Source organism: Symphalangus syndactylus, chromosome 10, assembly GCF_028878055.3.
Source record: "Symphalangus syndactylus isolate Jambi chromosome 10, NHGRI_mSymSyn1-v2.1_pri, whole genome shotgun sequence".
Lineage (NCBI taxonomy): Eukaryota > Metazoa > Chordata > Mammalia > Primates > Hylobatidae > Symphalangus > Symphalangus syndactylus.
The window spans coordinates 120,472,844-120,498,979 of NC_072432.2; the positions used below are offsets into that span (position 1 = coordinate 120,472,844).

A 26,136-nucleotide genomic window follows, 5' to 3' on the forward strand; every position below is an offset into this window, starting at 1 on the left:
TAGGGCCCAATCTAAAGCCAAGATGATATCATTTAAAGAGCCCTAATTAGATATTAATTTAAAATTTTAAAAAATCAGCCAGGTGCAGTGGCTCACGCCTATAATTCCAGCACTTTGGGTGGCCAAGGTGGGAGGATCACTTGGCCAGGAGTTTGAGACCAGCCTGGGCAACATAGCCAGACCCCATCTCTACAAAAAATGTTTTAAAAGTTAGCCAGGCATGGTGGTGCACACATGTAATCCCAGCTCCTCAGAAGACTGAAGCGAGAGGATCACTTGAGTCCAGGACTTTGAGGTTGTAGTAAGCCCGTGATTGCACTACTGCGCTTCAGCCTGGGCAACAGAGCAAGACCCTGTCTCTAAACAAATAATAATAATAATAATGGAGATAATGATATTAATATTTATTGGCATGCCTCTTGCGTGTCAGGCACTGTAAGAAATGGGCATTGTCTCATTTAATCCTTACAAAATCCCCATTTTACAGATAAGGAAACTGAGGCTGTAGGGAAAGAAGTTCCCCAGCTAGTAACTATCTGTACTTGGGCTTGAAGCTGTGTTTATTGGATTCTAAAGTCCATCATTTAACTTCTGTGTACAGGAACACAAAAGGAGGAGCCCCTATCCAGGGTAGACAGGAAATTTGTCATTGGTCTGTAGGATTTAAAGATATAGTCTTATCTTTTGTAGGTGAAAGAGAGTCGGAAGGTCTCAGCTAAGTGCATAAGCAGAGGACAAATGTTATCTTCTCTCCTTTCTGGCTCCCAGCTTCATCCTATTCTTTCTGTTGCTCTGCTGCACTTTTATGTGAGTGAACGGATTTATTTACCTTTTTTCTCTCTGACTTTTTTTAAGAGACAGGGTCTCACTCTGTTGCCCAGGTTGAAGTGCAGTGGCACAATCATAGCTCACTGCATTCTTGACTTCCTGGGCTCAATCAGTCCTCCTGCTTTACTCTCCCTAGTAGCTGGGACCACAGGCACGCACCACCATGCCCAGCTGATTTTTAAAATATTTTTTGTAGAGACACGGTCTCTGTTGTTGTTCAGGCTGGTCTTGAACTCCTGGCCTCAAGCAGTCCTCCTGCCTGGACCTCCCAAAGTGCTGGAATAACAGGCTTGTGCCACCACACCCAGACTCTCTTTGATTTTCTTTACTGACTTTTTGACATTGTTTGCCCTTTTAAGGGTCATTTGAGGCAAAGCCCTGTCGAGGCTTCCATGAGTTCTTTCAAACACTGAAATGCACCCCTGAGCTCATGAACAGCAGCTGTTTCTGGGATGAGGACTGCTCTCAGTAAATAAGAATGATGACCGACAGCCACACACACAGAGCTGACCAGGGCTTCCATCCATCACTTAAATGTGCTTCTTCCCATGGCTATTTCTCGCTGTGGGCATTCATCATCATGTTGTAAAAGGCCACCACTGGCACCATTATAATTGAATCTTACAAAACGGAGGGAACTGTCATTAACAGGCAGACATGGCTTTCATCAGAAAATCTCCAGCTCTAGATCCAGCACCGCCGGATGATCAATGTCTCCATTTCTTCTGTGCTGCCGCTGCACAGATCCAGAGCTCTCGTGAGGAGTGATGAGCAGAACAAAAAAGAGAAATGTCTCACCGGGCATGGTGGCTCATGCCTGTAATCCCAGCACTTTGGGAGGCCGAGGCAGGTGGATCACTTCAGGTCAGAAGTTCGAGACTAGCCCAACCAACATGATGAAACCCTGTCTCTACTAAAAATACAAAAAATTAGCCGGGCGTGATAGTGGGCCCCTGTAATCCCAGCTACCTGGGAGGCTGAGGCAAGAGAATCTCTTGAACCCATCTTGGCAGTGAGCCGAGATTGTGCCACTGCACCCCAGCCTGGGCAACAGAGCAAGACTCCATCTAAAAAAAATAAAAATAGAAAAAGTAACCTCTCAACGTGTGCAAGCACTGAGGACTGCAGGTCGCTGGAACGAAAGCTTTGTGGATGTGGCTTTAGGATCTTCCTCTCCTCTGATTCTATCTCAAAGGCAGCCACAGATGCTGCTGAGAACAGGATGAGTCCCCACCACTAAGGGGATCCCAGGAGAGCACACTCAAGGCTCTGCAGGATCCAAGAAAAGCAGAGTTACCCCTTGGTGGTGGGAAAGGTGGAACCTCACAGAGAAGGCAGTGTTCCGGTCCGGTGTTGAAGGCCAAACTGATAGAAGTCCATGCTCTTGGCGAAGGTCACAATGTGTTAAACCAGGGAGGCCAGCAAGTAGGAAGCCTGCTCAGAAAACACCTGCAGAACAGTTCAGCTGATGTTTGGGTGCGTGCAGGTGGGTGGTTAGAGGGAAGGAGAGGAGAGTCAGTTGGCATCGCCACACTTAACTCAATTCCCTCCAGTAGCATTAGTCCCTCAGCAGCAGCTGTGTTGCAGAAATATTTTATTTTATTTTATTTATTTTGAAATGGAGTTTCGCTCTTTTTGCCCAGGCTAGAGTGCAATTGTGAGACCTTGGCTTACTGTGACCTCTGCCTCCTGGGTCCAAGTGATTCTCCTGCCTCAGCCTCTGAGTAGCTGGGATTACAGGCATGCACCACTGTGCCCGGCTAATTTTGTATTTTTGGTAGACATGTGGTTTTACCATATTGGCCAGGCCGGTCTCGAACTCCTGACCTCAGGTGATCTGCCTGCCTCAGCCTCCCAAAGCACTGGAATTACAGCGTGAACCACTGCGCCTGGCCAAGATTTTTATTATTTCTGAGTGGTTGCCCCTAGTGGATCTCTGCCTCCAGTACAGCTGTTTTCTCCTAAACTACGTCTGGAACAGCTTTCAGGTCCACCGTCTTTCAAATTCTGGAAACGACAGCTTGAATTAAAATTGTCCTCTTATGCTCCAAAAAGCCATGAATCAGGCTACCCCCACTAGGAGAGTAGGATCCATGGATAGATCTCTTGTCACCTTCCAGCCATGCCCCTGTTCTTGGTGTCTGCTTTGCTGAAGTGCTCCTGGAGGGGGTTGGGGTAGGAAGGAGAGGGGAAGCAGGAGAGGAAGACTCCACACCCTGAGTCTCCAGTAGGAATCTCCTCCCCAGCCCTCAGCACACGACATTCAGTGACCTGGACACTTCACTTTAGTCCTCATCCAAGCCCCTCCCCCATCCTCTGGTCCACCAGGAAGGTTCTGGAGCCTATTTTGTACATTGGCATCTGTTGGTCCAGTTGGCCAGAGAAGGAGCTCAGTGTCTGTGGAGCTGATGAAGCAAGTTCAGGCCAGAGAATTCCCACCATACACAAGCCAGAGACCTGGCAACAGCCAGAGAACTGTGTGTCGACTAGCTAATTAAACGCCATACTGCTCTCAAGAAATGGAAGGACCTGGTCATTTGTCACCAGGAAGGCTATGTGTCCCAGCTCTTTAACAGTGGAAACCTTGCTGCCCTGTCTGTGGAATACAATCCATTGGCAATCTAATGGTCTGTAACAATTAAGACCCAAATCAAAGGAGTTGGTTTTGAAGTTTCTACAGCAAAAAAAAAAAAAATTGTTTAAGTTTCTTTGTAAAGATGGGGTCTCGCTATGTTGCCCAGGCTGGTCTTAAACTCCTGGCCTCAGTATAGCGAAATTTAGATGCCTGAATGGAAGAGCATTTGGCATATAGTTTTTGGCTTTTCTGCTTGGTTTCTCAGAATCCTTGGAGCCCCTCTCCTTAGCACCAGTCAGCCTCCAACCCATTCCTCTACCAGCCCCCTCCCAGTTCCTTTCAAGAGATTATTATAAGTAGTACCTTCTCATTATAGGAATATTGAAAAACACAAAGAAAGTGGCATCTATAAACCTGCCTCCTGTGGGGAACTACGGTTAGCATCCTGTATTTTATGCTAACCTTTTTTAAAAACATGTTTTATGATGAAAATTCAAATGGATGCTATTCTGATGAAACTTGGGCTGGATGGGGCACAGGTAGGGGGCTTCTTGCTTTCAGTCAGATGAAGGAGGGGTACAGTTTCCACGATTTCTAGGGGGTCCTTCATTTTGCTTTCTTGATTGTTTTAGGGAGTGGCTGAGGCTGAACTGGAACAGAACCTGAGTCGGACTTTCAAAAGCCTCTTCAGAGCAAGTGATGAGGTGAGGGGTGGGGACGGGGGCAGAAGAACAGAAGGGGGCAGTTGTGGAGGAAGTAGGGTACCTAGTGTGTGGCAGGGACCAGGAGTGGCAATCTGGCTTCCTTTTCTTTCATTTCTGTAGTCAGGGTAATTGAGGTCCCCACTCTACTGGTCCGTCCTTAATGGGAAAATTTACATCCTCACTGACACACAAGGTCAGAGAACGATTATAATAATGATGGTTGGGAAATTATGCTATTACCATTGCCATTTTAACATGCATAATTGGCTTACCCAAGTCCAAAATTAATTGATGTCCCCAACCCTCTTCTTGAAGCAGAGGAGTTTAGAAACCTTTAACTCTGTAACCTGCACCCTCCTGTCTTATGTGACCTGCACCCTCCTGTCTTATGTGTTAGGAGTCATCATCACTATTGTTGTTTTATATACAGTCAGTGCCTGCTCAAACTGTCCCATATTTTCCACTTTCTTTACTGATCACTTCTTGCATCTCACTCATTTGCACTGAGTTCAGTTTCTTTCTTCTTGAAGCATCCCCTTTAGTAGTTCTCTCAATAAGAGTCTGTTGGTGGTAAATTCAGATTTTGGTGCCTGAAGACATCTTAATTTTAATCTTGAAGAATCATATATCTGAGTATAGAATTTTAGGTTATTTTCTTTTAGAAACTTCTGTCATTGCTTGTGAGTCAGCCTCGAGTCTAACCTCCTGTACGTTAATTGTCTTAGCCAATTAATTGTCCTGGACACTGCAGTGTCTGATCTGCAGTTTAACCCGTCTTTGAAGTTTTAATTTCAATAAATAGTTTTTTTTTAATTTGTGAAAGTTTTATTTGATTCTTTTTCAAATCATTCTGATCTTTTTTGATAGAGTCTTGTGTTCTTATTTTTCAGTTCCTTTTATGTTTTCAATTATTTTAAGTATATTCATTTCTAATTCTCTCTTTTTTCTCTCTCTCCCTCTTGCAAGCTCTATTATTTGATGTTTTTGGAGAGTCGTATTTTACTGTTTGCTGCATTTTTTGCCTCTTGCTGTGGAGCCTTGCTGTGTGAGTGTGGGTTTTGTAATTTTGGTTTATAAGCTCATCTTCAGCAGTACTTAATCTGTACCCATCTGCTTCAATTGGGCTTGAGGAAATGACCCCTTGAGTGGTTAAGGATTTCTTCTGCCAGGCATCCTGGTGGCATTACCAACCCAGGCTCACTTTATTGTTATTGTTATTGTTGTTCTTGTTTACTTCACACCTTGGGGGTTTCCAGATCATGCAGAGAATGCAAACTCAAATCCAAGCACTTGGGAAGGCAGGCCTAGAGCTATGAATTCCCAAGGGGGTGTCTTTTGGTTTCCTCTTAGTACCAAGCTGAAACAGACAAACTCCTTTAACATCTTTATCATCATGAGGGGATTTTTTTTCTAATCAATTTTTTCACTGAGGGTATAGCATGTCAGAGACCCCAGATTTACTGGATTTACCATGGAGGGGCATGGAATATCACATCTCCAACTTCTCATCATAGGCCAAGGTCTCTTTTCTTGTTCCCATTGGCTGATAAACCTAGGTCTTCATATTACCAAGGTCTGCAAGAGCCCTGGGGCAGTCTCAGCCCAGAGCTTTGGTTGTGAGCTCCCTCTTTACTTGACTCCTGTGAGGGGGTCCCTGGCTGTCTTGGGAGTTCCACATGTTTGTTACAGTCTGCATGGTACTCAGAGGTCATTTGTTGCAACAGGGTTTTCAGATGAGCATATTTCCTTTGTATCACCCATGACATCATTTGTAACTCTTTTCTTTTCTTCCTTCAGACTGTTTTATCCATGCATAAAGTCTGTGAAGCGGGTAAGAGACATGCTTGGGAGAGCCATATCCGGAACCAGCTGAATGTTAAAGGGATGTTTCTGTCTCTGACTGCTATGGGCAGAAGCCCTGAGCTCTCCAGCTCTGAACTTTAAGTTGCCCAACCAGGGTCCCCTCGGCATGCATAGGGCTGACTCTAACCCCAGGCCTGAGCACACAGCCTGGAGTTCCTACCCTCTAGGGAGCTGTGGCTTCAAGTTCTTAAACAGTAAGAGCTTGGAGGAGTCTTAGAGCTTGTCCAGGGCAAAGTCCACCCTCTACTGATAAGGACCCCAGGATTGAGAGCTTACCTCTATGGGGGTCACCTGGTGTATGCAGGCAGAGTGGGGGTGGGGCCCCTGCCCAGGTCTCCTCCATTTGCAGTCCACTGGCCCCTCTCCATCCAGGCGCCATGTTTCCAATTCCCCCACGTGGAGCTCATCCTTGTCTCCCTCCTGGGTTGGGTATGAGTGAAGGGTCAGAGTTGAGATTTGATTTGAGCTCATCCCCATGGCCCCTAGATCCAGCACTCTTCCCACAAGACCTTATTTTTGCTGCAGCACTGTGGCCTTGACATCATTCACTTGTATTTTTATGAATAATGATGACCACTGTCACTTGTTTGGGCACGTGCTGACCATCTGTATAAAACTCTGGACTAACCCCCTTTAGATAAATTATTTGTGATCCTCGAAGCATTCCGAAAAATGCTACTATTTTTAATTTCCAAAGAGGAAAACAGGTCTCAGAGGGTTAAGTAACTTGTCTGAAGTCGCTGAGCTGGGGTTAAACTCCTCTGACCCTGCAGGCCATGCTCTTGTCACTGCTCAAAGAACATCTCCCTTCCCTCCCCCATACCCACATTCTCTTACTCCTTCACACTGTCTGTCACCCATTCATTCACCCATTCATTCATTCCTCAAATGCTGTGAGCACACGCTGAGTATGAGGCCGGGGCTGCATGCTCAGCTACCCAGACACACGAAGCAGGGTGGCCACCCTCAGTGAGCCCATGGTCTCACGGGAGGCAGAGCAGCTGGGATGCTCGCAGAGGGGCCCTGAGGTACAGTGAGTCTGGAGCACCCGCCTGGCGGGGAGGCTCAGGGTGGCTTCATCACAGGGTGACATCCTCGTCACATACCCCTTTGATGTGTCTCACAAAAGCCTGGAATGACCAGTTCCTGTGCCTCCGGGTCTTCGTGAATCTGAAAATGCTGACGAGCCCTGTTCAGGCACCAGCATTGAGGCTGTGCCCTGTGAAATTGCAGTGGTCCCTGGGCTGCCAGGGGTCATCACAGGCCATCCTCTGGGGGGACTGTGCAGCACCCTGAAGACAAGATAGGGGTCCACAGTGGGATACCACAGAGGGTCTGTGCGGCACGCGGGAGGTGACAGGACGCAGCCACCTGGCCTGGGTTCTCTTCCTGCCTAAGAGGAAAAACAGAGCAAATCCTTATGAAAATTCCAAGAATCTCTGGCGATATCTCCAAAGGGCCACAGTTAAGCTGGCTGGGAAATGTTTAGACGAGGGGAGAGCAGGAGCTGGGGGCTGGCAGGGTCTGGGATATAGCTGCTGTGTGCCTGAAAAAGCCAGCGACTGTGGTTGGTCCAGGAGCTGTGATAATAGCCCGTGAAGTCGTGGCTAGGTGGGAGGGAACATCAGGCTCCAGTGTGACTGTGAGATCACAGCTTTGAGCTTTCGAGGAGATGGGCTCGATCTGGCAAAGGATAAGGGAACAAAAGATGGAGACGCTCACAAGGCCTTGCGCAAGTTCAGATGGTCTGCGAGAGGCAATGAGGTGCCCGCCTTAAAATGCAGACACCTGGCCCGGGGATGGGAAAGTCAACAAGTGGCTTTTTTTGCAGGAGGACTTTTTGTAAGGAGCCCAAAAGAGCCCAGCCTCAGCAGGATGGTCACTGAGGAGGAAATCCAGTTCTATGTGCAGCAGTTCAAGAAATCTGGTTTCAGGTAAAGACAGCACAGGGCCCAGACACAGATGAGAGATGATCGACAGACAGGGATCTTCAGCCCTCAGGGTGGAGGGTGAGGCCCAGTTCTCCTCCACCACAGCCCTCATTAGTGCCAGGCCAGCCTCTACTTCAATGCCTCCAGTGTCGGGAGGCTCACTACTTTATGGTGCTCAGCCTGCTCTAGTTTGGGACAGCTCAGCTTGTTCTTCCTTATGCTTATGGGGCCCCCATAGGGCAGAGGGTTTTAGCTACTTTTCAGTCATGCCTCCTCGGAGAATCAGATGGCAACTCTGGGCTCTTTCTTCAGAAAAACATAAAAATCCACATAAACTCAAAAAGTGCATACATTTTGGTGCATTTGCCCTAGTTCCCGATGTCATATTAGGAGGGGGCATCTTTGCTCCACCTCCCAGTGTCCCTCTCAAGTGGGCTCCCTGGGGCAGACGAGTGGCCTCTGGATGGTGAGGCTGCTAAACCAAGTTCCCCACCATCAGCAACCTCCCCAGCCTCCAAGGTGACACGATGACATTCCCTGGAGGGTCCTGTAGGGCCAGCTTCTGTGTGTCCCAAAAGACCACCCAGAGGCTGCCAGCTCACTCAGTGGAGTCCTGTGTCCTTGCACAAGGCCTTGCTGCTAGAGCTTGGCAACTGCGCCCGACAGCAAGTCGTGGGTCCTGGGCTCTATTCTCTTGCCCCTGCAGGAGGCTTTGCTCTTCCCGGGATGACTGGCTGTGCAGAGCAGGTTTCTGTTGGTGTCTGTAGCAGAGCCGTCTACTTACTGCCTCCCTCTTTTTACTTTCTGATCTCTCCCCAGAGGTCCTCTAAACTGGTACCGAAACATGGAAAGGAACTGGAAGTGGGCCTGCAAAAGCTTGGGACGGAAGGTGAGTGCCAGGTTCAATGTAATCTCCTCCGCACCCCAGGACCCACCTGTGGGGCTTCCCATTGGCCTGAGCTGATATGACCCGGGCCAGAGCTGGTCGTGGACAGACCTGCTGGCCACCTCCTTTCTCTTTGGGGTTTGGGAAGTGACTCCCTTCAGGGGTTTCCCTGGGATCTTTCTTGCTGGTGCTTCCCTTGGGATGGTAGAGGGTGACGTTGGGGATGGAGTTGGGGTGTGTCCAGGGAACTGCAGCATCCATCCGGAATCCCCAGGTCCCCTGGTGATACCCCAAGGCAGGGCTGCAGATGGCCCGGGGCACCTCCCAGAAGCGACGTGGATACTGGAGCCCCCAGCCTGGAGGAGCGTTAGGTGCTCTCAGAGACGTGACTTTAGCCTCTGGTTGTGTCATCTTGCACAAGTCAATCTCTGAGCCTCAGTTTCCTCATTTGTCAAGCAGAAGATGAGTTTCCATTCTCTGGGTCTGCAGAAGGAGTAATGGAGGTTCCCAGTTTACATTCAAAATGTTAAAAAATCTAAGGGAAATCTATTCCCCAGTGTGACTGCAGAGGTAGCCAGGCCTTCATCAGCTCACTCAGTAGCCATGGTTACCTTGTTGGTTCACTCTGTAAGTGAACACACTGCTACGTGCCAGGCTTCCTGCCAGACCCTGGGATACCATAGTGCTTAAACAGACCAGGTCTTGACCTCCCGAAATTAGGTCTTGAGGCACTAGAGTATATAACATCGTGGTTAAGGGCAGGCTGGGAAGCAGATGGGCTGAGTCTAATCCCTGTGTGACCCTGGGAAAGGTGCTTAACCCTCCTGATCCACTGTTGCTTCTTCTGCAATATGGAAGTGGCAAGAACAGTGCCTCCCTCATAGAGCTGTGTAAGGATGAAATGAGTGAAGGCACGTCACCTGTTACAAGCAGTACTGGGAACCTAGTAGCTCCATTAGCGTTCCTTGTCATCATATGACTAATGAAAATGACCAAACTGCAGTTGGACAGACAAAATCTCTCAAAGCCTGGAGGAAAATATTGACAAAGGCACTGGGAAGGTGAATCCCAATGGTGCTAAGGTCAGAAACCCTCCTCTTCTGCAGTTTTTAGTTTTGTTTTTTTTTTGGAGACAGTCTTGCTCAGTTGCCCAGTCTAGAGTGCAATGGCATGATCTCAGCTCACTGCAACCTCTGCCCCCTGGGTTCAGGCGATTCTCCTGCCTCAGCCTCCCAAGCAGCTGGAATTACAGGAGTGCGCCACCACACCCAGCTAATTTTTTGTGTTTTAGTAGAGACGGGGCTTCACCATATTGCGCAGTGTGGTCTCAAACTCTTGAGCTCCGGCGATCCACCCACCTCGGCCTCCCGAAGTGCTGGGATGATAGGCGTGAGCCACTGCGCCCAGCCTCTCTTCTGCAGTTTCAGGCTGGATCTTCCTCTCTCCTCCCCCACCTCCTCCCATCCCGCCCTCCGCCCCCCGCCACCCCCTGCCCAGTTCACATTTTAGCTTGGAACATTCTAGAGTTTACAAACCTCAGAAGCCTCAGGATTCGTTTTAGACACAAAATCATTTTTTATCTTCTCCTGGCTCCTGGTTGTGGGAGGACGGAGGGATGTGGAGAGACACCCATCACTCTGTGTGTAAATGAAAATAGTGCAAGTTCCTCAACCAGGAATGGGTCAAAGCTACTTGGAAATTAGGGTAATGGTGGAGTGAGAACAACGAAAAAAACACAGAGGCTTTCCTGGCCTTCCTGTGCATGCCTCCCTGTGTTCAACTCATTTTCCAGCAGTTGGAAGTTACTTTGCTGCCATTCATGTCACATTGATAACTATTGTGGCTGCCCCCATTCTCTCTGAAACCTTGGCCGCCCCTTTTAAGCATCTGTTTAATTCAGAGAAGAGGAATCTTGATCTTCATTCAAGGGTGTCTTCTGCCCTCTTGGTGCCGTTGATTCAGTTCTCCCAGTTACACGCAGCTCAGCACACGTTCTCACTCACACACGTCTGCACACACAAGACCCATGTTAGCCTCTGCACTGCTGAAGCTGTCATTTTAAAGATCTCCAGTAATAACCACGAGTCTGTTGTGCAAAGTTTGGCAGATACAACATCAGGACCACAGCAGGGCAGCGGGCAGGGGTCTTTCAGGGGAGGAGGGAGGGCTTCCTTTGTGGAGTGCTGGCCACTCCTGTTTCCTATTCTCTCCCCAGATCCTGATTCCGGCCCTGATGGTCACGGCGGAGAAGGACTTCGTGCTCGTTCCACAGATGTCCAAGCACATGGAGGACTGGGTGAGGGAATGGCCCTGTACAGGGATCATCAGTGCACCCCGGGAGAGGGCATGGGTGCTCAGAGGGAAGATGGCAGCAGAAGATACACCTTGTCATGTGGATGGGACCATGATTGAAGCACTTCATTAGTAACATCACTGTCCCCCCCTTGCAAGCAGCAGCCGTGACTGTACCTTCCTTTCCCCTGCATGGATATGGGGTCTCATTCACTCATTATTCCCTTCCTAAATCATGCAGGGTTTGGGCAGGGTGGCCGGTAGGGAGCAGAGAGAAGGTGTCCATTGCCCATTGCACTAGCCAGAGACACATCCATCCGCCTTCTTCCATTTACCTTTCTGCATGGGGTTTCCTTTCAGATTCCCCACCTGAAAAGGGGACACATTGAGGACTGTGGGCACTGGACACAGATGGACAAGTAAGGAGATTGGGGGCTCCTGGGGTTGGGGAGAGCACGGCCCCCTGTTCACCTTCCATAAACGCTTTCCTCATTTCATTGTGGTGGCTTTGGCCTGGCTTAGCCACTCATGTCACTCACCTCTGCCTTCGAGTTGGCTGGGTAGACATAGACAAGTGTGAATGGCTTTTTTTTTCTTTTACTTCTCCCTTTCCCCCAGGCCCACCGAGGTGAATCAGATCCTCATTAAGTGGCTGGATTCTGATGCCCGGAACCCACCGGTGGTCTCAAAGATGTAGAACGCAGCGTGCGCCCATACTTAGCAGGTGCGCCGTCCTTCCACCTGCCGGGGCACCATTCTTAGTATACAGAGGTGGCCTTACACACATCTCTCAATGATGGCAGCATTGTTCTGAAGGGGTTTGCAGAAAAAAGATTTTCTTTACATGAAGTGAATCATATTTGACATTATTTTAGATCCCAGAGAAATCAGGTGTGATTAGTTCTCCAGGCATGAATGCATCGTCCCTTTATCTCTAAGAACCCTTAGTGTCCTTGGGGGGGACAGAATGGGGCGGCCAGGTGGTGATTTCTCTTTGACTGACCAATCCATAGTTTGGCAGAAAAATCAGCCGTTCATTTAGAAGAATCTTAGTAGAGATTGGGATGCCTTACTCAATAAAGCTAAGATGACTATGCTGCTGGCTGTCTTTGTTCTTGGAGAGGTGGAGTGACTGTTCAGGGAGAATGCATGGCATGGGGATGAAACCTTTCCCTCTGCTTTTGAGCCCTGTTCTGGGCTCCAAGGTGCTGCATGATCTAGGCCGTGCTGGCCAGGAGACAATCCTACGGGGATGGCAGTGGTCTCTTGTGCTCTGTCCCCTAGAGCAGTCACTGGCCACAGGTAGCCACCTGCCTTTCTCCCGGCTTCCCTAGCAGAGTTTGCTCAGGCACAAATGCACACCTGGAGCATTTGAAATGTGCTAGTGAGGCTGAGGAAGTGAATTTTAAATTTCATTGAATTATAATCAGTTTAAAGTTAAATAGCAGCAGCTGCCATGAGGCTCAGGCAGATCCAGCCCATCTTCCCCTCTGCCCCCTCCTCCCTATCTTCCCCTCTACCCTCTCCTCCCTCCTGTCACATCCAGTTAGGGGCCCGTCTCACTGATGTGTCTCCTGCAGTGGTCTCTCCCCGCCCTGCTTCCGGCCCCAGAGTCCTGGAGCAGCAGCCTCCTCACGGGTCTTGCCGCCCACATGGTTGGATCCTGAACCTTGCAGGGCCTCCCCGACTGCCCCTGCCCACCCCCAGCCTGGCCCCATCACCTTCCAATTCCTAACCGCCCTCCAGCAGCACACTTGCAGGTGCTGATCCTCCTTGACCCTCTGCCCGACTTACCCATTCTTTGCCTGGAATGTTCCTCCTGCCACCTCCTCTAAGCCCATAGGCTTGGTCCCGAGCCCTTTCTCCCTGCCTCCCTTGCATGGTTATCGGGCTCACAGATACACACACAACGGCCTCACTGCACTTGCGAGAGGAAGCAGTCCCTCCAAGCTGAGTTCGGCATGATGACGGGCATGAGTTGGCCAGGCCACAAGGGCCTGAGTATCTGTGTATGGGGAGAAAGCCAGTGGAGGTTTGAAATGGAGGCTGCTGGCATTTCTTCACTGCCCTAGTGCAACTGGAGTCTTCCATGCACCACCTCTGATCCTTCCAGAGAGTCCCTCCCGTTTAACAGAGAGGGCAACTGAGGTTCAGATAATTTGCCCAGGACTGTTTGGCTAGATGGGGGCAGAGCCTGGATTCAGAAGCAGGCTCTCTGGCTCCTAAGGCTGAGCTTTTTCTACAAAAAAATGTTCTCCTCGCACCATTGCACTCCAGCCTGGGCAACAGAGTGAGACTCCGTCTCAAAAAAAAAAAATGTTCTTTCTAAATCTGGAGCAGACCACCTAGGTCAGGCCTCCGGTCTGCTGCATACTCGCCGTGTGACCTTGAAAAAGGATATCTGTGCCCCAGTTCCCTCATCTATAAAAAAGGGGACGTTAGTAGGACCTAACTCATGGGTGGTTGTATCAAGTATGTTAATATGCACAGAGTTCTAGAACACTGCTTGGCATGGAGGAAGTGCTATAGAAGTATCAGCTATAAGATTTCCAGTTTGTCTTAGGAGAAGACCTCTAAGGGCTTTCCATTTCCAGCCACACCACCACCATCTCAATCCTTTTGCATCTGAGAATTAAAGGGCTCATTTAAAGGCAATCATGAGGCCTGGGGGAAAGGCTTACACCAAATCACATTATTTTCCTAACTGGGTGTATTCAAGCTCATTTGTAAGGGAGCAGTTGGGGGAAAGGAAATAATCAAAACCTAAAAGCGTCCTTTACTAGAAGGAGCACAAACAGCAAACCTGTCTTCCCGAAAGTCTCGCTTTTGATGTTCTATCCAGTCATCTCCATCAGCCATCAGAAAGGCCTCAGAAATTCTGCTCCTTTGGCAAATAAGAGTTGAATAACTCCAGTCCATAGCACTGCCAGAAAAATATAACCGCTTATACAAGATTGAGGGCTGTATCGGTCTGTTCTCCCATTGCCATAACAAACTACCGGAGACTGGCTACTTTATAAAGAAAAGAGGTTTAATTGGCTCACGGTTCTGCAGGCTTTACAGAAAGCATGGCTGGGGAGGCTCCAGAAAACTTACAATCATGGCAGACGGTGAAGGGGAAGCAGGCACATCCTACGTGTCTAGAACAGAAGGGAGAGAGAGAAGGGGGAGGTGCTACACACTTTTATAAACAACCAGATCTCATGGGAACTCACCATCACGAGAACAGCAAGGGGGAAATCCGCCCCCATGATCCAGTCCCCGCCCACCAGGCCCCTCTTCCAACATCGTGGATTACAATTTGACATGAGATTTGGGTGGGGACAGAAATCCAAACCATATCAAGGGCCATAAAGGACAGTGGACTGGAAGAGGTCTTTAGGTTTTTCAAGAAGATAGCAGAATGTCCAGGGCTATGTTTCCTGGTCTGCTTTGAGGACCTTTGGGCCACATGTCAACCGTCGCAGTGGTGGTATCAGGGCATTCCCTGGAACAAGCAGGGAATTTTCAGATGCCATTTTAAGTACAAATGGCAAGGAGTGTGTCCAAAATGATTTAATTATAAAATGCTATATTTTGGGATTGAATTTAATTTTTTAATTAACATACTAGTTGTACATATTCATGAGGTACATAGTGATGTTTTGGTACATACAATGTGTAGCAATCAGATCAGGGTAATTACACCTGTCATCTCAAACATTTATCATTTTTGTATTGAGGACATTTAATAACCTCTTTCTGCCTATTTAAAACGATGTATCATTGTTGACTGTAGTCACCGCTCAGTGCTATACAACGCTAGGACTTACTCCTCCCACCTAGCTGGAATTTGACATTCCTTAGCAAATCCCCCCCTATCCCCCACCTCTTCCCCCAGTGCTTCCCAGCCTCCTATCCTCTGTTCTACTTTTTACTTCTAGGAAATGAACTTTTTTTTAACTTCTGCATATGAGTGAGAACATGTGGTGTGTCACTTTCTGTTCCTGGCTTATTTCACTTAACAGAATGCTCTCCATTTCCATCCGTGTTGCTGCGAGAGATAAGATTTCATTCTTTTTTTTGTGGCTGTATAGTAAAAATATGTTATTTTTATGTCATGATTACAAAGGGAATAGATTACAAGTATATTCCCCTCTGCTAAAAGAAATTGGCGCTTTGAAAAGAGGTCCAGCAGTCTTCATATTCTCTCTCACACCCTCCAGCAGTGGGTTGTGCTGCTCCCGGGAGGAGGCTGAGATCATTCACATATTCTGTCAAGGAAGGACCACTTAGTGGCTGTCAATTAGCAACATCCAAGGTTTCCAGGAGACCCGTCTTCTAAAAAGTGAGTCTATTAGACTAGACAGGACAAAAAGCTATTTCTGTCTGTCTTGGGGTATAGGGAACCCATGGTTTTAGACCTTGACATGACTGTCCGCCAGTTTCCATATCATTCACAGCCACATTGCCATCAACACAAATTAAAAGCAAACAATGGTTAAAATATCAGAGGCTCAAAGCGTTTTTTCCAACAGGAATTGGGTGACAAATATTATGCCTCACTGTTCAAAGGACTCCATCTGGCCACAAATGATAAAATACTTTCTTGCCTGAGTAATTGTAGAGTGTCAACTCCAGCACCCAAATGTGTAACTGTCTGTCTCCCTGTTAGACTGTGAAGGCCCTGAAATCGAAGGCTGCCTGTCTTAAGTAATTCGTCCTGAAACCCAACCCAGCACTGGCCTGGCATATTGAAAATGCTCATTAGATGTTTGCTGAATAAATTGGAGAGTAAATGCATAAACGGGTGAATGGACAAATGCATTAGTTTCAAGTTAAAATAATTAAAATTTGGTCGGGCATGGTGGCTCACACCTGTAATCCCAGCACTTTGGGAGGCCAAGGTGGGCAGATCACCTGAGGTCAGAGGTTCGAGACCAGCCCAGCTAATATGGCAAAACCCCATCTCTACTAAAAATACAAAAATTGGCTAGATGTGGTGGTGAGCACCTGTAATCTCTGCTACTCGGGAGGCTGAGGCAGAAGAATCACTTGAACCCAGAGGCAGAGGTTGCAGTGAACCGAGATCACGCCATTGCACTCCAGCCTGGGCGACAAGAGGGAAATTCCATCTCTATAAATAAATAAATAGCCTAATGTCCTCGAGGTTCATTCATGTTGTCACATGTGTTGGAATTTTCTTTCTTTTTAAGGCCAAATAATATTCCATTGTATGTATAGACCACGTTTTGTTTACCTACTCATTCAGCAATGGGCACTTGGATGGCTTCCATATTTTGGCTATTATGAATAATACTCTGAGCATCAGTGTACACATATCTCTTTAGGGCTCTGAATTCAGTCCTTTTGGGTATATATAAAAAAATGGAATGGCTAGATTATATTGTAATTTCTGTATTTAATATTTTGAAGAACCACCAGATGGTTTTCCATAGCTGGTTTCCATTTTCTGTTTTTTTAATATATAGAATGGCCATGTGATATCCCATGATGGTTTTATTTGAATTTCCCTAATTATTAGTGATGTTGAATATCTTTCATGTGCTTATTGATCATCTATATATATCTTTGAAATGTCCATTCAAGTCCTTTGCCCATTTTTTGTTGGGTGGTTTTGTGTTGTTGTTGAATGTTAAATCTTGCATATTCTGGATATTTATCCCTTATAAGATATATGATTTACAAATATACTCTCCCATTCTGTGGGTTAGATTGTGTAGGGATGGAAGGTATGATACTTCTTCTCACCCATCGTAAGGGTCACGGCTGATTCTTCCATAGCAAAAGACAGTAAACAAGGGAAAAGCCTACCACATTTATTTAATCACAATTTTACATGACAAGGGAGACTTCAGAAATGAAGACCCAGGAAAACTGTCTATTTTCATGCTTACGTTCTATGAAGAATGGACGGTCCAGTGGAAAAGTGATTGGACGAAAGGCTATGACCTCATTGTAATAGACTAAGGGGGAACCCAGCAAGGCCTGTGTGTTCAGATTCTTCTTGGCCTTTCCGTATAGCATTCCTTCCTCCCAGGTATAGGGCAGGACCCCTCTGGAATGAGGGTCTTCGAGGGAGAGGGGAGAAAGTGATCTAAGTTTTCTGGCTTGCTTTGGGGGAGAGGAGATCTAGAGTCTATGACCGCCTCGGGGGAAGAGGAATTCTAGTTTCTGTGATCCCGTTTCAGGGAAGAAAGAGGACCAGAGACAGAAGGGCAGGAGAAGGTCCAATAGCCCATGCTTTAAGGCCCTTCCAATGTGACTATGTGGGCTTATGTCAGAGTTTCAAAGACAGAAACTTTTTTTTTTTTTTGAGACAGAGTCTCTGTTGCCCAGGCTGGAGTGCAGTGGCACAATCTCGGCTCACTGCAACCTCCACCTCCCGGGTTCAAGCAATTCTCCTGCCTCAGCCTCCCAAGTAGCTGGGATTACAGGTGCCCACCATGCCCAGCTAATTTTTGTATTTTTAGTAGAGACGGGATTTCACCATGTTAGCCAGGCTGGTCTCGAACTCCTAACCTCAGGTGATGCACCCGCCTCGGCCTCCCAAAGTGCTGGGATTACAGGTGTAAGCCACCGTGCCTGGCCCGACAGAAACAACTTTTTATTTACGCAACTCAGAGTAAGCGAATTCCTGAGAAAGCCCCAAACAGTGGTATTCATTTTCATTTGAATGTATTAAGGTATAAATATGTATTCATCCTCTTTATCAATTATCGTGGATTCAGATGGAAAAAGAAGTCTGGGTACGTTAGGCAGCCTCGTCTACTTTGTCTCACATGTGCTGAAGGAATGTTATGCCCTACGTTGTATTTTAAAGAGAATGTGCTGGCAGAATGAGGCAAGGAAGGGAGACCTGCAGACCAGAAATAGTTAAACACCCTTCACGATGTCCACAGTAAGGACACGGGTGTTTCACAGAAATGTGTTAGGTTCCCAGGTACAAATGGCGTATTAAGGAGTGCATTCTCAATGATTAACAAGTCTGGGAGGGGGAAAGATCTAAAAACAAGCCCTTCGGTGACCACTAAGGCAGCAATATTCATTTTCCTTGCCAAGAAATGTTTGTAAAAGCTAAGACTCAGCAAGTCCAGAACAGGCTGAGTCCTTCAGACAAGAGGAAATAAATAACCCCTCGATCACAATCATGGGACGGTGGCAACACAGATCGAATGAACTGATTCACGCGATTTTTGCTGAGTTTCATATTCTCATGTAATTTTATTTTTTTCAATAAAGGCAGTTTATAAAATTGATGTGCTTGGCTTAGGGTGGGTGTAGAAGCATTCCATCCAAGGGCAGTAATGCCGGGGGAAGAAAGGAAACTTCCTGCGTGGATCCAGGCTCTGGAAATTTCAGGGGAGGAGGGCAGAAAGTCCACAAGGGTCCCAGGGCTGTGGAATAGACCAGGCCCACTCACACCCCCCAACACTAGGCTCAAAATGTAGTCACGAAAAGAGGAGCGCTTGGACTGGACTATAGCTGAAAGGGGAATTTGTGGGTGGAGAGGAGGATGTACTTTCCTTGAAATTGTGAGGACAGGGTTTGAGAAGGAAGTGAGGAGTTAGAAAAGAAAATAACTTTTATCTGAGGAACACAATCCTTTTAATGACCAGGCCCAAAGAGACATTAAAACGACACAGCAATCATGCCCTCCTCTGGCTTTGAGCTCTGTCTCCATCTCTTGCAGCTGCTTGCTTCTGCCACAAGTACCTATAAATTAACCTAACACTGCCACACTGGACACTCTGACCCATACCCTATAGCTTAACAATGTCTAGCTATTAGCGAACTAATCAGCGTTATTTCTGTAAAGCAAAGAGAAATCCTGACAAACAATTTTGTATCAGTCCACTCCCTGTCCCCCTTTTTTGCCTTTAAAAGGTGATGGCCTCCAGCTGCATCCATGTTGCTGCAAAGGGCATGATTTTATTCTTATTTATAGCTGCATAGTATTCCATGGTGTATATGTACCACATTTACTTTATCCAGTCAACCATTGATAGACACTTAGGTTGGTTCCATGACTGTGCAGTTGTGAATTATGCTGCAATGAATATACAAGTGCAGGTGTCTTTTTAATATACTGACTTCTTTACCCTTAGGTAATACCCAGTAGTAGGATTGCTGGGTCGAATGGTAGTTCTATTTTTAGTTCTTGAAGAACTCTCCATACAGTGTTCCATAGAGGTTATACTAATTTACATTCCTACCAGCAGTGCATAAGTGTTCCCTTTTCTCTGCGTCCTTGTCAACATCTGCTGTTTGGGACTTTTTATTTTTATTTTATTTTTGTTTTTATTTTTTTGAGATAGTCTCACTCTGTCACCTAGGCTGGAGTGCAGTGGTGTGATCTCGGCTTGTTGCGACCTCTTCCTCCTGGGTTCAAGTGATTCTCTTGCCTCAGCCTCCTAAGTAGTTGGGACTACATATGTGCGCCACCACACCCAGCTAATTTTTGTATTTTTAGTGGAGACAGGTTTTTGCCATGTTGGCCAGGCTAGTCTCAGACTCCTGACCAACTGATCCACCTGCCTTGGCCTCCCAAAGTGCTGAAATTACAGGTGTGAGCCACCACACCCAGCCAGGACTTTTTAGTAATAGCCATTCTAACTGGAGTATTACTGGCTTTTCCTGTAGTAGCCATTCTCACTGTGGTTTTGATTTGCATTTTTCTGATGATTAGTGATGTTGAGCATTTTTTGTATATTTATTGACGGTGTGTGTCTCTTTTTGAGAAATATCTGAGATCTTCTTTTCACATTCTGGCATTTTCAGAAGAGGCATTATCACCCACTAACCCCACCAATGTGGACAAATAGATGAGAGTAGCCAGGAGGGTGAGCGGGTGGGTAAGAGAAGGCTAGAGGAGGCATGTGTGTCCTTCACCCTCTCCCCATTCAGCCAGAGCAGCCCCAGGTCTCATCTTCTCTCTCTGGGAAGGCATGAGGTGAGATTTCCTAATCATTGTCACATTGGGTTCAAAGTGGGAGATGTGGAGCCTCTGGTGTCCTCCAGCCTCCCTCAAGGGCCCTCGATCTGCACTGGAGGAACCTGTCACATCCCTGCCCTCCCATCTTTTACCTGTGACAGCACTGTGTGTGAGCTGAGGACAGCTGGGCTCTCGGGAAGCTGTCTCACAGCTTGTGAAGCTCCAGGCACCTGAGCCCTTGGAGGTCTTCAGAAAATATCTGTTTCCTTCTCCTTTAAGTTAGGGCTGAGATGACTCAGAAAGTTCCTGGAAAGTAAGATTTTTTAAACTCCTGATCCGCTCTTCATCCTTGACCTTGAGATCAGCAGGTCTTTCTAATTCCCGCCCCCATGGTGCACGCCTCCCAAGGGGTACTGCGTTCCTTTCATGATCTTGTCCTCCCGTGCACATGGAAGCCTCCCGATATTCCTTCTAGGGCCTGGAACGCCAGGCTGAGGGATGAGGCCTTTCTCCTGGAGCCCCTGAAGGTTTCTGAGCAGGAGAGGTGAAAGGGCCTCCTCCTCCTCCTTTCTCACCTCCCCAAACCTTTCTGGGATGTTTATTTGTGAGATTTGAACCAGGCTGGTTCCAAGAGGACGTTGCAGGCCTTGGTAGGCTGGGTACCTAAGAGAAGTCTTAGCAGGAGCATTTTGGCCTTTGATTGGTGGAGAGGGTATTTATTGTTGGCGGATGGAGGTTGGAGGAAAGGAAGAAAGGGGTGTTGTGGGCTGCAGAGACCCCCAAAGCCAGGAAGGCAGGCCTCCCCTCAGCCCTGAACCATGTCACCACTGGCTCATCTAACAGGCCACTTAGATGAGGAAACTGAGACCCTGAGAGAAGACAGGCAGGCCACGTCACACAAGCTAAGTCATGGCAGATTTGGGATGAGAACCCAGACAGCACTGAATAAACTTTTCTGCCCTGAGAGGCCTCGCACCTCAATCTGTTGTGCCTGGGAGTGTGGCTGCTGCCCCGGGAAGCCTAACTGGCCTCTTGTGTCCTTTTTGCTTCTTCTTGCTGAGCCCAGCCTGGGCATGGTGGTAGATGTGACTGTAGCTGGCGTCGTTGGGTCTGGAATGCAAAACATGGGAATCGGGCCTGGCACCCCGGCCAGCCAGATGACTCCACCTGCTTCCCCTGCATTGCTGGCTCAGCTCTGTGGGGGGCCTCACACCCAGCCCAGCTGGCGCCCTTTGGCAGAGATGCAACAGGTGCCCTCCAGGTGTGTCACTGCCTTCTCTGGCTGACAGTCACGATGAGGAAGGGGCCCTCCTGCATGTTGGTGCTCTGACAGTTGCACAGTGCCCTCCCACCTTTGCCTCTTAGGAGCCTCACTGCCACCCTGTGGGAAGGGATGGGCAGGGATGGGGTGCAGGGAAGGGGTGCCATCTCCACTGAAGATCTGAGCCAGAGCTGTGCAGGGGATGGGGCTGTCCAGGTTAGCAGGTGCAGGGAGGGGTCAGGATAGGAGCCCAGTGCTTGTGGACCTGGAACCCCTACTTTACAGTCATTAAAAAGCATTTCTTACACTTCACAAGAGACCATTTGGGGAACCGGTTAAGAGCACAGGTCTGAGACTCGGCCCTGGGTTCAAAGCCTGGCTCCACCACTCACTGGGTGTGGAATGCACATTTGGTTGCTTAGCTTCTCTGCACATCCTTGTAAAAAAGCATCACCCCCAATGGGGAGAGTAATCCTCAACTCGTTGAAGAGGAACTTAGATAGCACGTTACATGTGTGGCCGACCAGAGGACAATTCAGAGGATGCCTGTGTCAGGAGCCACCCTTTGGAGGGCAGTCACCTTGAGCTTTCAATATTAGGAGGGGCTTCCTCTCTGCCAGGCTGGGCCTGCCTGGAGCAGGCTGCTGGGGTGCTTGCAGAGGCTGGCTGCTCATTTATCGGGGATGTACAAGACACTCCTGTGCCGGTGCAGTGGTGCACACACTCAGCTGTGCTTTCTTTCTCCTGCGTGAGCCCATTTGCACTAGGGGCCATGTGGCTCTGGCCCCTGGAGCATCGTGGCTAAGCACTGGGGCTCCACCACTGTGGTCTGTGTAACCTGGGGCAGGTCTCTTTACCTCTGACTACCTCAGTTTGCTTCCCTGGAAAATGGGAATGCTCATGATAGCCGTGCATGTGAGGGACTTAGAAGAGTGTATACAGTTAGTGCCCAATAAATGTTTGTGATGGCTTTGTTTGTAAGACAAGGCCTTTTCCAGAGCCCACACTCGGTGCTGTCTTAGAAGCTTCAGCATTGCCAGGGGTTAGACCACATGGGTCATCTTAGTTTCCTCTCGACTACACAAATTTCCTCTTGGCTCTGCATACGTTTCCTCTCAACTAAGCACACCCTGCCTTCTGCAGGGGTTCTGATGAAGGCAAGCAGCCAAGCAAACACTGTTTGACTGACTTCTAGGAGTTTGACCCCAGGTAGTCCAGGCTCAGAGCAGCACTGAGACCAAAAGCAAACAGCCCAAGGCTGGGCATGATGGCTCACGCATGTAATCCCAGGATTTCGGAGGCTGAGGTGGGCAGATCACTTGAGCCCAGGAGTTTGAGATCAGCCTGGCCAATATGGCAAAATCCCATCTCTACAAAAAAAAAAAAAAAAAAAAAAAAATTTAAATATTAGCCAGGTGTGGTAGCACATGCCTGTAGTCCCAGCTACTTGGGAGGCTGAGGTGGGAGGATCACTTGAGCCCAGGAGAGTGAGTGCAATAAGCTGAGATCACACCACTGCACTCCAGCCTGGGTGACGGAGTGAGACCCTGTCTCTAGTAAATAAATAAAAACAGCCCAAAAGCAATTTCTAGGAGACACACTTTGTTTTTATTTGTATTTCTTGAATTCTGTGAAGTGAAACCTAATTCCCAGTGACTGCTCCTTAAAACTCACTCTGCTTTCTGTTGGGCATCACATACACACCCTGGTTGCTCCTTGCCCTTCTCCTCCTCCCTCTTTTCACCACAACATCCTCAAAAAATCACCAAGCAAGATGGGAGCATCTGAGGGGATGGGGCTGCAGAAGGGGAAGGACCGAGGCCATTTGCATCCATCATTCTTGCGCCCTCCCAGGTAAGAAGCTTTGCAGCAAAGCATAGAGGGATGTGTGGGTCCTGATTCCCCAGAGCCCAGCATGGGCATTCTCATTGCCTCCCCAAAGCTGGGTTCACTGCCCAAGGGAGCCCAGTGGTAACTGAGGGTGAAGGATGACATGAGAGCCACCCCCTTCCTCAAGACTTGGCCCCAGTCCTAGTCCACTATCCAGGACTCATGTCAGACCAGTTGCCTCAGTTTCTACAAAATGATCAGCAAAGTATGAATGTGATTGAGGCTGGGTGCAGTGGCTCACCTTTAATCCCAGCACTTTGGGAGGCCGAGGCGGGCGGATCACCTGCAGTCAGAAGTTCGAAGCCAGTCTGGCCAACATGATGAAACCCCAACTCTACTAAAAATACAAAATATTAGCCGAGTATGGTGGCGGGCACCTGTAATCCTAGCTACTCGGGAGCCTGAGGCAGGAGAATCGCTTGAACCCAGGAGATGGTGGTTGCAGTGAGCCGAGATCTCACCACTGCACTCTAGCCTGGGCAGCAAGAGCAAAACTCCATCTCAAAAAATAAAAAAATAATAAAAAAATAAAAGAAAAAGAAAGTCATTGAGTGGCCACAGATCAAAACGCACACAAGAGTTTCTGGCTTTTCTCAGGAGCGCAGCTGAGCAGGCCTGGAAACCAGTGGAAGGGGCCACTGTTTTTTTTCACAACTTACCCTGATATTCCCTTATTTTATCCTCACCTCAATAGTTATAACTATTATCTCCATTTTATAAACGAGGAAACAGAGAGGCTGAATAACACACCCGAGGTCATACAGCTAGCAAAGACAGTGCCTGTTGTGCATTGATTCCTGGATCCTGTGGAAGTGTTTTGCAGGCCAGCTCTCATTTGCTTCTCTGGATCTTAGAAAAAAGCTAGCTTTTGTAAAACTCATTCTGATGCCCTCACCCCGCTCCCCAGGTGCCCCATTTCTGCCAGTTTCCTATCTCTGGTCTTTGCTCACTGTTAATGAGAATTAGTTCAGCTTTATGTGTTCTCTCACCCCAAGCTCCTGGCCACCAACTGCACATATCAAAAGCAATTTCCATCAAAATTAGCAAGTAGCAGAGTGTGAAGTGCTTAAACAGCATCAAGAGAGGTTTCCTCTGGAGATGCCAGGGGAAGGTGTAGAAGTCAGTCATCAGATTTCCACTGGGCACCCTGGTCTTTGCAGAAACCCAAAGGCATCTGGCTGGGTGTGGCTGAATGGGAGGATCCAGTTCCCCAGGTGGATGGGTCCGTGGATGAGGGGAGGGACAGCTTGGCCAACACGTTGCCCAGGAAGAGCAATAGGCAGAGAAGTGCCTGGGACCCTGGCTCCTGGGCTGGCCTGACCCCAGATGCACACACATCCTCATTTTGTCTTCCCAAGGCCATTCCCCCAGGAACCCATGGCTCCTTGAAGCCTAGTCTCCTCTTAGAGCTGCCCTGGGCAGAGGAGGCCTTGCTGCATCCTGACTGTGAGGCCCACGGGATGCATGGGCAGTGGTTCTGGGAGGACAACCCAGGTCCCCTCATGCAGTGTTGGGCCCACCTCCTGTGGGGAACTGATGCCCACTTAAGCATAGCCTCCCTTTCTCCATGTCTACTCCTCTTTCCCATGACAATGAGACCCCTCAGGTTGTGACAGTAGACCCTGGCTCTTCAGGCCCCCTGAATTGGGGCAAGGGAGATGACCTCACCACCCTTTCCTTGGCCGTAGGGACACTGTGGCCAGGACCTTTCTGAGCAGGTCACTGAACCTGGAGGAACTGCAGGAGGTAGCAGAGGTATGGGCAGGAAAAGGGGTTGAGTAGAGACTTGCCACAGGAGACATGGGGCTGGTGTGAGCTGCCGCTCCTGGGAGGGCGTTAACCCTCAGCTGCACTCAGCCCCAGAGGATATGCCTGGGATTCCCTTTATAATGGTTTCTTCACAGCAAGGTGGGTAGAGTCATTTTCAGGCTTATTTGGCTGTTTAAGATTACATGCAGGGTATTTGGATCTGGATAACAGGGGGCTTGTAATTTATAGCAGTGCTTTTTGAATGAATGAAAAACAGTGTTGTATGGACAAATGGATGGATGGTTACATGGATGGATGGATGGATGAAGGACTAGATGGGTAGAGGGATAGATAAAGGGATGGATGAAGGGACGGATGGATGGATTGATGGATGGATGGTTGAATGGATGAAGGGATGGATGGATGAATGGATGGATGGATGGATGGATGGATGGATGGATGGATGGATGGTTGGTTGAAGGGATGGATGAAGGGATGGATGGATAGATGGATGGATGGTTGGATGGATGGATGGATGGATGGTTGGATGGATGGATGAAGGGATGAATGGATGAGTGGATAGTTGGATGGATGGATGGTTGGATGGATGGATGAAGGGATGGATGGATAAATGGATAGCTGGATGGTTGAATGGTTGGATGGATGGATGAAGGGATGGATAGATGGATGGATAGTTGGTTGGAGGGATGAATGAAGGGATGGATGGATGGACAAATGGATGGATGGATGGATGAAGGGATGGATGCATGGATGGATGAAGGGATGGATGGATGGATGGTTGGAGGGATGGATGAAGGGATGGATGGATGAAGGGAAGGATGGATGATGGATGGTTGGTTGGATGGATGAAGGGATGAAGGGATAGATGGATGGATGAAGAGATGGGAGAATGGATGATGGATGGATGGATAGATAGATGAAGAGATGGATGGATGGGTGGGTGGTAGGCAGCATACCTGAAGTGCCCGGAATCCTAGATCCATTCTTCGTATTCACTAAGCTATAGAACTCAAATCTATGGTTTCAAGTTCCTTGAAGTTTGGGCTCTTCTCTAGTCATATTGAATAAGGATTCAATATGAGCAGATTCTCTGTGCAGATGGAGTTGGCAATAATGTGAGCAGTACTGACTCAACATGATGAAGATCATGGGCTTTGAAATCAAATGAACCCGATCTTGAATGCTGGCTCTGCAACTCCTA

The 26,136-nt window shown here is 48.1% G+C and overlaps 1 protein-coding gene across 8 annotated transcripts in view; it reads left to right on the forward strand.

Moving 5' to 3' along the window:
• The window catches only part of EPHX2 (epoxide hydrolase 2), an 86,579-nt gene that overhangs the window by 39,091 nt on the left and 21,352 nt on the right, over positions 1–26,136 (forward strand). For 4 of the 8 annotated variants that reach the window (XM_055295781.2, XM_055295786.2, XM_055295785.2 and 1 more), the window contains 7 exons: positions 4,036–4,107; positions 5,905–5,938; positions 7,802–7,904; positions 8,721–8,790; positions 11,003–11,083; positions 11,440–11,498; positions 11,698–12,176. In XM_055295781.2, coding sequence (XP_055151756.2) covers positions 4,036–4,107; positions 5,905–5,938; positions 7,802–7,904; positions 8,721–8,790; positions 11,003–11,083; positions 11,440–11,498; positions 11,698–11,776 — 498 coding nt within the window. In that variant the 3' untranslated portion in view covers positions 11,777–12,176. Of the gene's footprint in view, positions 1–4,035; positions 4,108–5,904; positions 5,939–7,801; positions 7,905–8,720; positions 8,791–11,002; positions 11,084–11,439; positions 11,499–11,697; positions 12,177–15,086; positions 17,409–26,136 lie in introns of those variants that run through there. The other 4 variants (XR_010114133.1, XM_055295780.2, XM_063611450.1 and 1 more) reach the window with 4 other exon arrangements.